Source organism: Bombus vancouverensis, chromosome 2, assembly GCF_051014615.1.
Source record: "Bombus vancouverensis nearcticus chromosome 2, iyBomVanc1_principal, whole genome shotgun sequence".
Lineage (NCBI taxonomy): Eukaryota > Metazoa > Arthropoda > Insecta > Hymenoptera > Apidae > Bombus > Bombus vancouverensis.
Genome location: NC_134912.1, coordinates 13,665,524 through 13,679,265, shown reverse-complemented (window position 1 = coordinate 13,679,265; position 13,742 = coordinate 13,665,524). Strand labels below are relative to the sequence as shown.

At 44.7% G+C, this 13,742-nt stretch overlaps 1 protein-coding gene across 2 annotated transcripts in view; it reads left to right on the top strand.

Annotated features, from left to right (window-relative positions):
* The first annotated feature begins 1,051 nt into the window (after window positions 1–1,051).
* Window positions 1,052–13,742, top strand: part of Sox102F (transcription factor Sox102F) — a 205,876-nt gene continuing 193,185 nt past the window's right edge. The window contains exon 1 of one of the 2 annotated variants that reach the window (XM_076624362.1): window positions 1,052–1,275. In XM_076624362.1, the coding sequence (XP_076480477.1) occupies window positions 1,249–1,275 (27 nt within the window). In that variant the 5' untranslated portion in view covers window positions 1,052–1,248. The remainder of the gene's footprint in view (window positions 1,276–13,742) is intronic. The other variant, XM_076624365.1, reaches the window with a different exon arrangement.

Genomic DNA, 13,742 nt, shown 5'->3' with positions numbered 1-13,742 from the left:
TCGGAACTCTTCAGAACTCGTACCGACGCCGTAATTACTCCGGCCGCGTAATATCTTACTTCGCGGTGATCTGAATTACTAATCATACCCGCACCTTGAACGAATCCTGCTCATGCGACGGACGGACGTGAATCTATTAACAACGTGTTGCAATTCCCGTCGAACTTGTAGAAATATTACAATTCTAAGCGATGCTGGAGGTGATATCAACGTTAAAATGGAAAATGCGTATCAAGATTTTAATTTTTAGTGTGTATGCTCTGACGAAACGTTTATAGTGGATTGAAGACTCATCTTGTTTTTACAATTCGTCTTTATCTTCGGAGTCACAATGTGTCGCTATTTCTCTTATCAATTGAAAGACGTTGTATTTAAGCCTTCCGCTACTACGCCTCACATATATGTGACGCATTCTAAAAGCCGCTTGGATTGTCTACTTATCATTTTCTATTATTGTATATCTAAAGCTATTTGTCGTATTATGCAACATGTTTAAAGTTTGAAATTTTTCCTGCGAACAACGACTTTTACTTAAACTGCGGTAACGAAAGGGCCTTCATATTATTAGTTCTTATAAATTATTGGCAAATAACATGAGCCTCTGAATTACATTTAAATATACTTCTTAGATTCGTTGCTTTGTACCCTATTAAAAGTAATTTATTCTAGTGAAGTCTATAGTTACCCAATAGAAAACTATAAAAGGCAACGGCGACTTAAGTAAAGTAAGGAAACAGTGATACATCTTTATTAAAACAGCGTAAGCCATACTCGCAATGCCAATAGCAATGATTCACTTACCCTTCTAACAAGAAATCATTTCAATTATCTCAACATCGCAGCGACGCTTGAGCGCGCACTATAATTTCGAATTTTGCCGCTAGAGAGACCGCGGCGCGTCATCTGTCAGTCAACAGACAAATATGGCTGCGTTCGAGTTGTTGCCGCGTGTAGCCGGTCGAAAAAGGTTCGTTTTTCCGTAAATAGTTGTTGTATCGAGCAGAAGTTACGTACACACGACGACCGTATTTCTGAATAACAAGTGCTGATTTACGTGATCGTTATATCGTATGTGATTCGTCGATCACATTCGTTAACAGTCGCATACGAATTTACGCATTTGACCGCGTCGCGTGTGGTTATACGGTAAACAATCGCTGTGACGCACATGCGCGACAACATATTTCTGACATCTACGCTTACATACAGTGTTTACAAACTTGACATCTACGAGAGATTTTCTGGCCAATGAACGCAGTACTTCGACGGGCACCGGTAAGTTCCCACATTCTTTTCCCCTCGAATGAACGATCGTTTCAGACGTTCCATCAGATAATAAGCCCGCGGGCTGATTCGTGAAACGTGCAACAACCTCTAACAAAGAAATCAATGGTAAAGGTACGTCGTATCGTCGATATTGACGAGCTGACACGTACGACAGTAGAATGCAGCGATTGTCTCGGAGGTGAGTACGAGCCGACTTTCTATACTTTGTGCCGACTTTAACATAACTCAAGTGCCCCGGACAAAAGTCAAGGGGAATCGTAGAACGTTGGCATTCAGGGACGGCGCGTAGCTTTACCCACGGGGAAAACATTTTCGCGCGGTGCAATGCAGCATCGCGATAGACTATCGTGGCGGAGATCGCGCGATAAACGATTCGCAATGCGAGGAAAGACTGGCGCACGCGTCGATGAATTAGAGAATCGGCGCGGATTTGACGTAGAACGTTGTCGAACCGAATGTCGACTGTCGGTCGAGTCTGTGTACATACGTACATGTGTATATGCGAAAGCTTTGAAAACTCGCGGCAGCATTCGCCTGTGTGATTAACGAGTTGTACACCGCGGGCACGACTGCTTTTCAGTGGCAGTCCTGCTCGTTTCGAGGCTCGCCATTATGTAACGGGAACGGTGTACCCGATGGTGGGGAGAAAAACGGCGCGAATCGCCGCGCGCGCGCTCGAATTATCGCACCTCACCGTACTCACCGTTCGTTGTATATTACCAGATGCGGAGATAAGGGAACGCGCGTTAAATGTTTCATTACCGGCCAGGCTCGCGCAACGTACGCCGGGATTGAATGTCCGGGACGTTGATACAACTTATAGCGTGAATTTCAAGCAGCCTGCGTGTGCACGAGCGAGCTAGCTAACTCGCTGCCGGTGCACCGCGATTCTGCCTCCTTAATAAGCGTGAAAGTTTAGTGTAACCCTTAACTGGCGAGGTGTATTTAACGGGAAAATTGCGATTTTCGATTCTGACAAGTTCTCCGAAGGGGGAACCGTGGAACAGCTCGGTGCGTGCGAGATGTTAAATGAGGTTTGTTGCTTACTTATTAAAGAGAACGTCAGCGTGAAAAATGACGTCGAGTGAGTAAGTGCACCGGTAACTCGACAAAATCATTTATGGTGGCTCAAGGGTCGAATGCACTTACGCATGTTAGATTAGTTTAGTATCGACGTCTCGAAAATTGGGTATTTCGTAGCAGCTAGACGTCTGTCAAGAGTTATAAGCAATCTAACGATTATTTTCGATTTATTAAACGTACTTGGTACGCGATACCTTTAACAATACGATAGTAGTTCAAACTCATTATTCTCTTAAGCAACAACCGGTATATGATCACTTCGATGTCTCATTTTTCCAAGGATATAAAGATAACATGTCAGCGTATTTTCCTAATTAACTTGTGTATCCTGTTCATATTGAAATGCATGGAATTAGCACAGGTAAACTAGAAAGAGGCGTCTTGCAACATAGAAGCGATTAATTTGAATTCCAAAGTATAACAATTAAAAGCAAATAATCTAACAACAAGATGCATAATAGGTATGCATAATAGGTATCGGTATTACAATCTATCCATAGTAACGAATTTATGACAATAAAGTATAATAGATTTATGTGCTTCTACACTGTACATTGCCATACATTCGTATAAGATTTATCGGCGGTCGGAAAAATTGTCATTAATTAATTTCATTTGCTTTCCAATGAATCTGTCCCTTTTATCCAGTCTGAAAATAGAAATCAAACCTCGTCCTATAACTTGGTGTCGGTAACAATCCGGCGTTGCATAAGTACAATAATAAACACCTGTAATCGGTATGAAACCGGTTCTTTAAAAACAGTTTGAACGCTGCAACAGCGTAAAAACTGGCGGACAGGCGTTTCACGCGGTCGCGGTTAGAGCTGTTGCGCTCGAAGAAGAACGAGCCGTCCTCTCGCGCCATAGTCGATGGTATATTTCGCTTTGTCTTATCCCGCCGGGGTGTAGGGTGTAAAATGCGTGTGGAATACGTGCTAAGACAAGGGTCACCGATACACCTGCCCCGGAGCTTCTAGAGCGCGATAATATAGGATTCTGATCCGACAACTGCGACCGGTATCTTCTTCTTCTCCCCTTCGCATCGTTCCAACCCATCCAGAGAACATAATGCCGTGTAGAGCAGCCGCTCATAACGCTCGGCGAACCTGTTGAGATATAGCCCGGGTAGTGTTTCAATCGCTAGGCCACGGAACGTCGACAATGATACGTACGCGCGCGTATATACCACGTATGCAAAACGTATTACAATATTGGATAGCCGGCCCATGCATCACGATAGTCGAAATAAATCAACCGCGAACAAGCACAGACGTGGCCGGCGGAGTCTTAAATAATTTACTAATTTTTCAATGGGTCGACCCTAAAGGTCGAGTCCGCGTCGAGTACCGCGTAAATCCCTTTGGCTATGCCTCTCCCGGCGAGCCCTTGCGTCTGAGTTCAATCCCAACCCGTTCGAAACTACGCGAGAAGTCTCTACGTACTCGTACTCTCGGATACGGTACGTTCAGCCCGTTGGAAACCGAGGGAAATCGCGCGATTGGTACCGTTGAAAAATCCCTACGAAACGCGTATCCCGTGCGTACTGTACTCTACGAGCTGGCGATAAAGAGTCATAGTTCTCTCTCTGTCTCTCTTTCCTTCCTTCGTTTTCTGAGTCGCGAAATGTTTCCGCAAAGGGACCAACAAAACGCCTTGAGTTCGCATCGTTGCCGTGGCTGAACATAATGTAAACATCGGAACGAGCAAAAATCCTTACTTATTACCTTCCACGAGCTTTCCTCCTGGCCCAGGGTCACGACTCTCCATTTCCAAGCAGAGCTAAGCGACATTAGGTGAATTCGTTCCTCGGGATGTTTTATCGTTCTCTGTGTATACGGGAGGCATTCGAATCGCTGGCTGGCAGCGATGCGCAAGATCTTACAAAAGCGAGGGCATCGTCGGACCGGACAATGCCACTTGATCCCTCAGCCAGTGGCTCTGCGTTTCTGGTCTATTCCTCACCCCACGTGTCCTTTTTATTCCATCCCCTTCCCGTCGTCTCTGTTGCTCCGCTTTCGACTCGTATCTCTTTCTCACTCTCGTTATAATGGGCAAACACATAATAAAGAGGGTAAGCGCGGGCCGCGTACGCGATATGTGGGGCGTTTAACAATGGAGCACACCTGAGCACGGGCCGGTGCGTTTGAGATGGCTTTAGGGAGGTGGAGAAAAAGAGAGAAAGGGAGAGAGCGAAGGTACCGCATGGTGCATCGGTATGAAGCGTAGTGGGACGAAAAACGAGCGGTCCGCGGTGTACGGTGCGAGGGGCGCGGAACAATGCTTTCGACCTCTTCTTCTTCTTCTTCCTTCTCCTCCTCCTCTACCTCCTCATCCTCGTCTTCGTCGTTGTTTCGTCGCCGTCGCCGTCGCCGCCGTCGTCGTCGTCGTCGTCATCGTCGTCGTTGTCGTCGTCGTCGTTCTTGGCGGTGTCCCTTTTCCTCCGGCATCTCCTCGCCACCGAGCCAGGGTGCCGGCACGATGCTCTCCCATTTGTTCGCGAAACACCGAACACAGGCAGTCACCTCGTACGCACGTCGTCGTAGCGCAGCTTGGCATTGTCCGCGACGCTCCCCCTGAACCGGCCGCGCATGTGTGCGTCACGTATCTCTTTCAACTGTACCGGCTAAGCTGCTGCGCTGGAAAACTGCCACCTTCGAGTGTCCGGTCTGTACTTCTTTTTTCTTTTCGTTGCTCTCCTTCGGTTTTTCTCTTTAGTTCCTTTTCACTTGTTTTTCTTTTTCTATGAAGATGTTGGCCAAGACGTTAGTACATACCTATATATACTTACGTACGTCTGTCCGGGAAACTGGTGATTCTGAATGATGAATGTTCTTTTCAATTTCTCAGGCTTAATTTTGCTTCCTTTTCCGTTTCTTTTTTGTGGAAAGAATCGGTAAATCGGTAAAGGAAAAGAAAAATTAATAATTACACGCTAATTACACGTAAGAGTAAAGTAATGTTATACGCTGAAATAAAATTATCCTATTAATTATTAATGCCTTTATTGACGTTTTCGTTGAAGTCTCGGTAAAAAAAAACAAATTATGCATATTTAATTTGAATCCAAGAAATTACAAGTAACAAAATATTCCGTACAGTGCATATCTGAACGTTGTAAAAAAAATGTTAATCTCATTCTAAAAATGATTTGCATCGTGCCTGTGCAGATAATTATAAATAAACGTAACGTATATGTAGGTATATTTAAATAGCGAAGGAGGAGCAAAAACGATCATTGCAGATTTATCGAAGTATCATAATATGCAACGCGATGGATTTAAATAAAACGATAATAGATTACCACAAAAAGTAATATCACGACTTCATGGACGAAAGAAGTAAGACAATTTATACATGTCAGAACTTAATTAATCGTTCTAGAAATAGCAAGATTTTTTCGATTAAATCCTTTTTACACGTTCTGTAATTTTTGGTGATAGAATCATATTCGTAATGAGATCTCTCTAATTAAAAGATTCGGAGTTCAGAATACAAAAATATCGCAAAGCTGTTGCAACAGAATTTAAGATTAGTAAAAAGTGAACCTATAAAGACTGAGATTAAAAATAAAATGTAATAGTGGTGGAAAATCAAAGTAGGTCGTTAATCTTTCATTCCGCTTATTGAACCTGTGTCAACAGCAGCACGAATGATCGTTATTGCAAAGCCTGGGACGATAACGCGTAGAAACGAGCATAGCACGCTTACGTTGCGCTGTGAGCGGGTCGTTAAATACGTTCGTTTACACGACAACGTCTTATTAGTCGCATTCGTTCGTTACGTAACAATGATTCGAATCGTTGGTCGCGTTACACATTAACAGAACGGAATACATCGTCGTGTCGCTCAAAGGGGAGGAATAATGAACGGTTTCGATCTCGAGAACCCATTTTTCTCCACCGTTGCGCGAACGCTCCACCCTTTATTTGCTTTTTCCACGTAAAGTTGTGTAACCAGGTCATCGTATTACCGAAAAAGAATACGCACAATTTGGTATTTGTTGTAGATAACGATAGAACAGATTTTACATTTATCATTTAGGATTCAATTGTTTGAAGCTGTTTGTGATTACGGATAGTAGTATATATGTACATATACCAAACAGTTAATCACGAGAACAAGCAACTTAAACTAATACTGTCATCTATACTCATTTTTATTCGCATTAGCGGTAAAACCCCGTTTTTGTTTTTTCCATTTTTTCTTTCGATCAAATATTATTATGCTCGCCTTAGAGAGATATTGGTCGAGAGAACGTCTTCCTTCACAACAACGAGCTGGTTTTCCATACGATTTCTCGCAGTGGTCAAGAAATTTTTTTATTGTGACGTTTATTCGAGCGGGAACGCGAGCTTCTGCTCGTTCAACACGTATCTTTAACGACGGATATCGCGGCCCAGGTCGTTTCACGTTCGACAAAACCGGTGACGACGTTAACCGCGTTTTACTTTGATCTGTTGCACCACAGGCACTTTCAGCGTTAATTTTTCTCTCTTTCTCCAGCAAGGGTCCCGCTCTGTCGCGCTCTCCGCTCGTGACGAGAGATCATTAACCGGCTTGCGGACTCGCCGTGCTCGGATATTAGAATTTAAATCGTCGCTGATATAATTACGAGCAAAAGCTGAATATCTCGGCCGCGGAAGAAATTACGACGGCGATCCGCCCGGGCGAAAAATTAATAAGGAGATCCCACAGGGTATTCTACGCGGCCACACTAACGTTGTTATTAACGCGTTCGATCGTCAATCCCGATACACACTAGCTGCACGTCTATTTTCAACTACAAAGCCATCTTTCTTCCTTTTCTTCGTTCCTCTGCTCGCTACGCATCTCGCGTATCAGCAGAATAATAATAATAACGATAATAAAACCACTTGCTCGTGAAACAACTCTTAAAATGATCAATCGAGCGTTCGATTTGCGGCATTATAAATCCAGGGCTAATTAAGGTGGATGGTGAAGCTCGACGGGAAGATCGAGACGCGGCTCATCGAGTCGGCAACCCGTTCCACGACCAAACGGAATGTTAACAGGCACGTAGATTCGTATTATCTCCTGGAGCCAGGATTTTCCATGACTGACATTGTATCTGGTGCGTTTAATCGTCGCGGATTCTGCATCCGCGGGTCTCTTTAGTCGTCCCGCCCGAATTACGATAAACGACCGCATAAACTCGCGTACAAACCGCAGGTAATGTCACGAAGACCGAGAGAAGTTTCTTGGCCGAGGGAATCTCGATGGCTCCAGGTATCGTTCGGAATGCGCGTAATCTAACGTCGATTCGAAAGGAGAAGAAGCTGGGCTCGCCGCTCGAGTAACCCATTATCGTGCTAATGAACAAGCTCGACCGAAGATGGAACGCTTCAGAACGGATTCGTGAGCAATGAATCCGATATCGGCTTCGCGGAATATTTCCGTGGACCGAGTATCCGGCGATAGCATCCGACGAATGGGAGAAATCGCCTAGTCATCGTTCGGAATGATCCCCGCCCCCGACTGCCCCTCTCTTCAATGTCCTCGTCGTTCGTACGAACCTCCGGGCGAAAGTATTTTTTTCACGGGAGCCGCGAGAAAGGAGCGGACCCTTAAGTACCGTTCTTTCGTTCCTCGTCGACGCACCGCTCGATTCGTGCACGCTTTCATTGCCGTTGGAATGCGATGGTTACTTCTCTCGCCCGTATGCGCGCCGTAGGATCGCTCAAGGCCGCCGTGGCTCAGGTGAACGGATGAATGGATTTGTCAGATGAATGCTCGGCATATAAGGGCGCATCTTCTTCAATTACCACTCACATGTGTCCAAATACCGTGTTTTCTTTTCGTTCCTACCCATGTTTGCTATCAATAGCAGCTGTGTTATGCTAACACTATCATCGAAAGGTGGTCGGCTACTATTGGTGGTTATTTGGTTAACGGAAGAGATATGTATAGCACTGATTAGTTATAGCATTGTGACAGGACCTTCCTTCGTACAATCTCAAAAATAAGCATAGTTTCATTATTAATTGGAATGATCAAATCTGCGAATCGAGTAATGTAGCAACGTAAGATGAGAATGAGCAAGCTGGTTGTATTCTTTGTCCCTATGCCGATTGTGTATCGGTAGTTAACTCTCCTTGTGCTCCACGTGTCGTGTCCACGTTGAAAGCGATTGTTTGCCGTTCGACGCGGCTAGATGAATCGATTCGTTTCTGCGTGTCGGATTTCTTTTTTTTTTCGATTCGTCGTAGACACGATGAGTCGTGTTTTCCGTGGCTGCTTAATAAGTCGGATTAATTCCGCGTAGATCGATATTCACGAAGTTACTCCACGTGTGTGCGCGGTCATTACATACCTTGTTAGCAGTAAATTAGATTCTTCGTGGTGAGAGATACGATGAATTTGAGATATGAGATTCTAATGATATCATGGCTGAATATTGCAATAATTCATTCTAAAGATGCACCGCATTCGTAGGTTTATCTTTTCGATAGCGTTGCTATCTTTCTCTAATTGCATATTCTAATCTAACTGTTCCTCAATCGTTCGCATGTTTTTAACGCTCTATCAAATTGCACACTGCTGCAGTTGTTTTTACGAAATTGTAACTATGGTAGTTACACACTATATCATTCACTAAATTCTGCTACAAGTGTTCTTAAATTATTAATTCTCCGAAATGTTCTAGAAAAATTTTAACACTGATCCATCATTACAAAGATAGTTAATCTTTACACCGTGTCTATTTCATTCGATTCCCTGTAAACATTTACAATCCCACTGTCGATATGACAAGCAGAAATGTCAATTTACGATCAGCAACGATATCTACAATTACCAAGTACTTAGGTATTTATTGCACAAAGATCTCCATATCTGCGATCTACAACGAGAACGACACGTTTCTAGCAACATAAATTATCCTAATACAAACTCTACAAACATTCTCTCTCCACATTACCAATTCCTCTACATCCATCTCAGTTATGCATTCTAACCACCACTTTTAACATTCATTTCCAAAAAATTCAACTCAAAGTCCACGAAAAAGTTCCACTTGTGTCGTCGAAGGTTCGAAACGACCTCCGTAAACATCTGGTCCTGATAGTGAAAATCGTGAGCAACCTGATCCGAGGGTCGGAGCTGGCCTAGGTCCGCATAATGGAGGCAGTCCGTTAACAATCGCGTAGAAAGACGCCGCGGCGGTCGGTTTTAGATCGAGGAATATTGGGGTATTGTAGGAGCGGCACCTAGCGCGGTGTGTGCGTGTGTTGACAATGGGAAGCCTAGTGGGTGCGTTAATCCCATATGTAAGCTCGCTCTGTGGGAATATTTCGTCAGGCTGTTGGGGGTGGGTGTGCTGACGAAGGGGCGGTAAAGAGGGGAAGGGACAGAAACGGTAGAAGATGCTGGAGATCGGGAAGGCGGGTAAGAGGGACTCTGGGTCTATTGTTGCATCCTGGCGATATAATCTGGGGTACACGCGATGCCTCTGTCGGCGAACCGAGACAGACGGAGGTGACTCGCGCGCTCAAAGGATCGCGCGGTGCGTTCTTCCAGGCTCCTTCGTAATTGCCGCGAACGAACGAACGATCGTAAGAGCGAGCGAACGAACGAACAAATCGCCGGACAGATCTCCGCTCGCGAGCTTATCGGACTTCGCGGCGCGCCTTTGTTCGAAATCGATAAACACGTTGCCGAAGAATCATTTTCCATTTTCACTCGGCGATCGATCGACGGCCGCGAGTACTACGCGCGAGATACTCGAGACCCGATAAGGGTCGCGCGAGTCGAGGGGTTACGCTTAGAGGCGTTTCTCACGCGTCTTTTCTCCGCCGGATAGAAGAGAAATCAAGTGAGGAAGAATCGAATCCTGTTAGGTGAGATGGAACCGTTGTTTCTTGGTAAGGCAACGTGTTCGACGGGTTGGGCCGTGGAATTCGGGAAGTTTGCCTGTGATGTATTTCTCTTATCGTTGTGTAGGAGTGATGCATGATGCTGTCAGAGTATGGTATGTATTAATTATGGTTATTGTCTAATCGGAAAAATTTGAACTGATGGATCGAAGAATAGGAAACATTTCGCGCGAAAATCAAATGATAAATACCCTCTTCGTCTCTCCTCGTATCGTTTCTCGTTAATTTTCTATTTAAACTGGACAGTAAAACAATTCTCCTAGTTTCTGGGAATAATTCTCTGATACAACGTAAGGCAAATAAACGACTAGATCTCGTGTAAATAAAAACCAGTACGATTATAAAGGGTGGGTTTAAGATGACGGGTTAAAAACGCATTCCGTGTTCCCGTACGTAAGAAAGAAGATGAAGAGCACGAAGACGCTGAAGAGGAAGGGTCGCGGTCCCATTCTGGTAGCAATTTCTGCTTGTCTTTTCCCGTTCTCGAAGGAGCCATGACCGTGCCGTATCTCACCTGCAATTTCATCCTTTCGGTCGAGTGGTTTCGAAATTCCAGCTGTGACGGACGGGCGACGCCAACGACGCCGTTCCGCCCGTAAGAGTTCTGGGTCTAATCTCGAGTCCGGATATCGAGCCAGTGTACGGTGTCGTCGGTGATCGGTCAGGGGATCGGTCTCTCGGAAAAGTGGCTGGCCACTTTTGTAGGCGCACTCTGGCGAACGTGGGAATGATTTTGAGAGAAGGGCAAGCCGCGGCGAGATCAGGACGAACGCTAGACGGAGAGGGAGAATCGAGGAGATAAAGAGGGACAGAGAGAGAAAGCACCTGAACGCCTCTTCGAGCCAGTTCCGTGGCGTCTTGCTTCCAAGTCTGTGTGTGATCCACAGCCTCGTGTATATACGTGTACATAGACGCCAGAAGAGAAAGAGAGAGAAGGATGGAGAGAAGGAGATGGAAGGATGCGGAGGCAACACACGTGTTGTCCCGTGTATGCGCGTTCATGCAGTTTGTAACGCGCGGAACAGGTATTCCCCCATTGAAATAAGGTAACGTCGCGAATATGAAATATACCCCCTTGTACAACTTGATAATCCGTGGTTACCATAAATCCTGAGTGATTATCCGCGTGTCTATTTATAAGCCTCGTGGCGTCGCCCTCGCCTCTCTGCCCACCCCTCGTCTTCGCGCCGTTCGTGTATACCTCCCTCCTTATCCCTCTTCCTCCTTTGTTCGGATATTCATCCACCCTCCCAACCCCCGTCCTGCCGACTCGTTCTCCGTCGCTATTCTCTCCTTCTTCAACCACTGGCGAGGATGATCGCGCCCAAAGGACCTCTCGCGCGTTTCTACCTATATGCGTGTCACGGCCTTTCATCCTCCTGTGTGTCAAGCAGAGAGAGAAAGAGAATAACAGGGAGAGAATCCTTTGGAGATACGCTCGATAGGATTAATCGGCTTACGAAGACACGCTCTCTCCGCCTGCCGGTCGCCAAGAGAGAAGAATATGATTTGTTGCCGAACATTCGTCCGCACCTGCGACAAAAATGGCGTTCGCCCGATGACGGGGCTGAGAGAGCTTTCTCCTTCATCGAGGAGAGACGTACTTGTGGTAAACTGTAGATGTTCAATGATCCAAGTTGTCTTTCCAAGTTCTTACAGCAACGAATGTTTCCTGTAAAATTCAGTCTGTCCCTTAATTTTTTATCGACGTAAAAACGTTTAACATCCAATCGTTCCACATTACGAATGATAAACGCGGTAATTCGTTCATATTTCAATTGAATATCGATAACCTCCGAGAAGAAAAAAATAAGAGAGTAATAATAATAAATGACAAACTTCTGTACATAATAATCGTGGTCGTTTTGATCGAGTGGCGCAAGCACGAACGGGACGTGAACGTATACACGCGTGTGATACGTTGCTTAACGTGTGGCGTGGTCCGAGAGCCGGAAACGGTCGAAACGCGAAACACGTCTGTGCACTGTCAGATTAATTGCACCCGATTCGTTCGCCGCTGTATCTGCGCGCTCTCGGGAGGCGATCGTTCGAACGTTAATGCATGGAACGAATTAACAGTTTGCGTTTGAAAAAAAAGGTCGCGATAGCGATCTGTTTCGAGCGAGATCCACTTCTCCGATGTCAAACGGAATTCCACGAGCTCGTGTTACGGTTATGCGAGCAGATGTACGCCTTTCGACGATAACAAGTGCTCTTCCGGTTTCGCCTGGCCGTCCGGAAACCACGTTCGATCCCTTGGCGCTCGCGTCGCACGCCATTCCGTCTATCGTTTCTGTTTCTGTTTTCCTTGCAAAGCTGTTGCTGCCGCGCGCTGGAAATATCGGCGCCGTTTCTCTTTTGTCAAACAGGAAACGCGTTCCACGAGAGTGTATAAAATTATATCTGCTCTCAGACATCTAATCTTCGTATCGCATCTATAATATATCATTCCTGACAGGACCATGCCTCGTTGCGTAATTCCGGGTTTCTTGCGAATGAAATTGCTCGCGATCTTAGCAAACCAGCCCGTTTTCCTACTACCAGACGTAGTTACATACATAGGTACACAGGCTGATTTCTTCATTAACCGCCTTCCTCAAATTCCATTCGTGCTCGATACGATCCTCTAAGGATCGTCTAGATGTTGAATAATCTTATTCTTCGTATCTTCGACTCGATGCGTTAGTTTTGTCATATCGGAGGTTCATAAATTAAGAAAGAATATTATATTTATTGGTTTTGTGAATTTGAAGGTGTGAAAAATGTAGTAACTGTAGCAATAAGAAAGAAATATGTTGGATCGTGTGTATCTTTACATTTCTTTTCGGACGATAAAGCAGCACAGGTTATTTTTCATTTCTATTCTTATAGAGATTAACGGACCGTGAGGAATTATAACGTCTTGACAATCTCGATAAATTTTGAAGTTAGCGATACTCGTAAGTTCGTTTTCATCGTGCACCTGGTGCAAGCGAATTAACATATAGCTCGTATCTCATTATGAGATGTATGTTTTTTGATACGACTCGTGCTTTAGTTCCTTTCAGAAGAAGATTTAACAGAATGGCATTTAATGGTACATGCATATTACCTGTCGTTGAAAGTAAGAGCATTTAATTCAAGACTCGATAAATTTTCTTTTGACGAGGGGAGATAGTATTCCATTTTTAAAACGCGATGATGCTATAATTTTAGTTAGTAATTTGTGTTATATTATTTATGTTCGCTTTATCATCTTGATGGTATCGATATCATTATTTCATACTCATCGCTATTTCATCAAACTTTCATTTCCAAAATTAAACTCGGAGAACGAATAAAAGTCGTACCTTTGATATTTCGATTAATATCTTGGGATCAGATAAAGCGTCGATTTGTGTCAGAAAAGTCGAGGAAAAGGGGTTCGTTCGAGCGTCTATGGTTCGCGTGGACTTTGCGTCTACGGGACGATATCGGGGCTATCCTCGAACATCGCCAGAG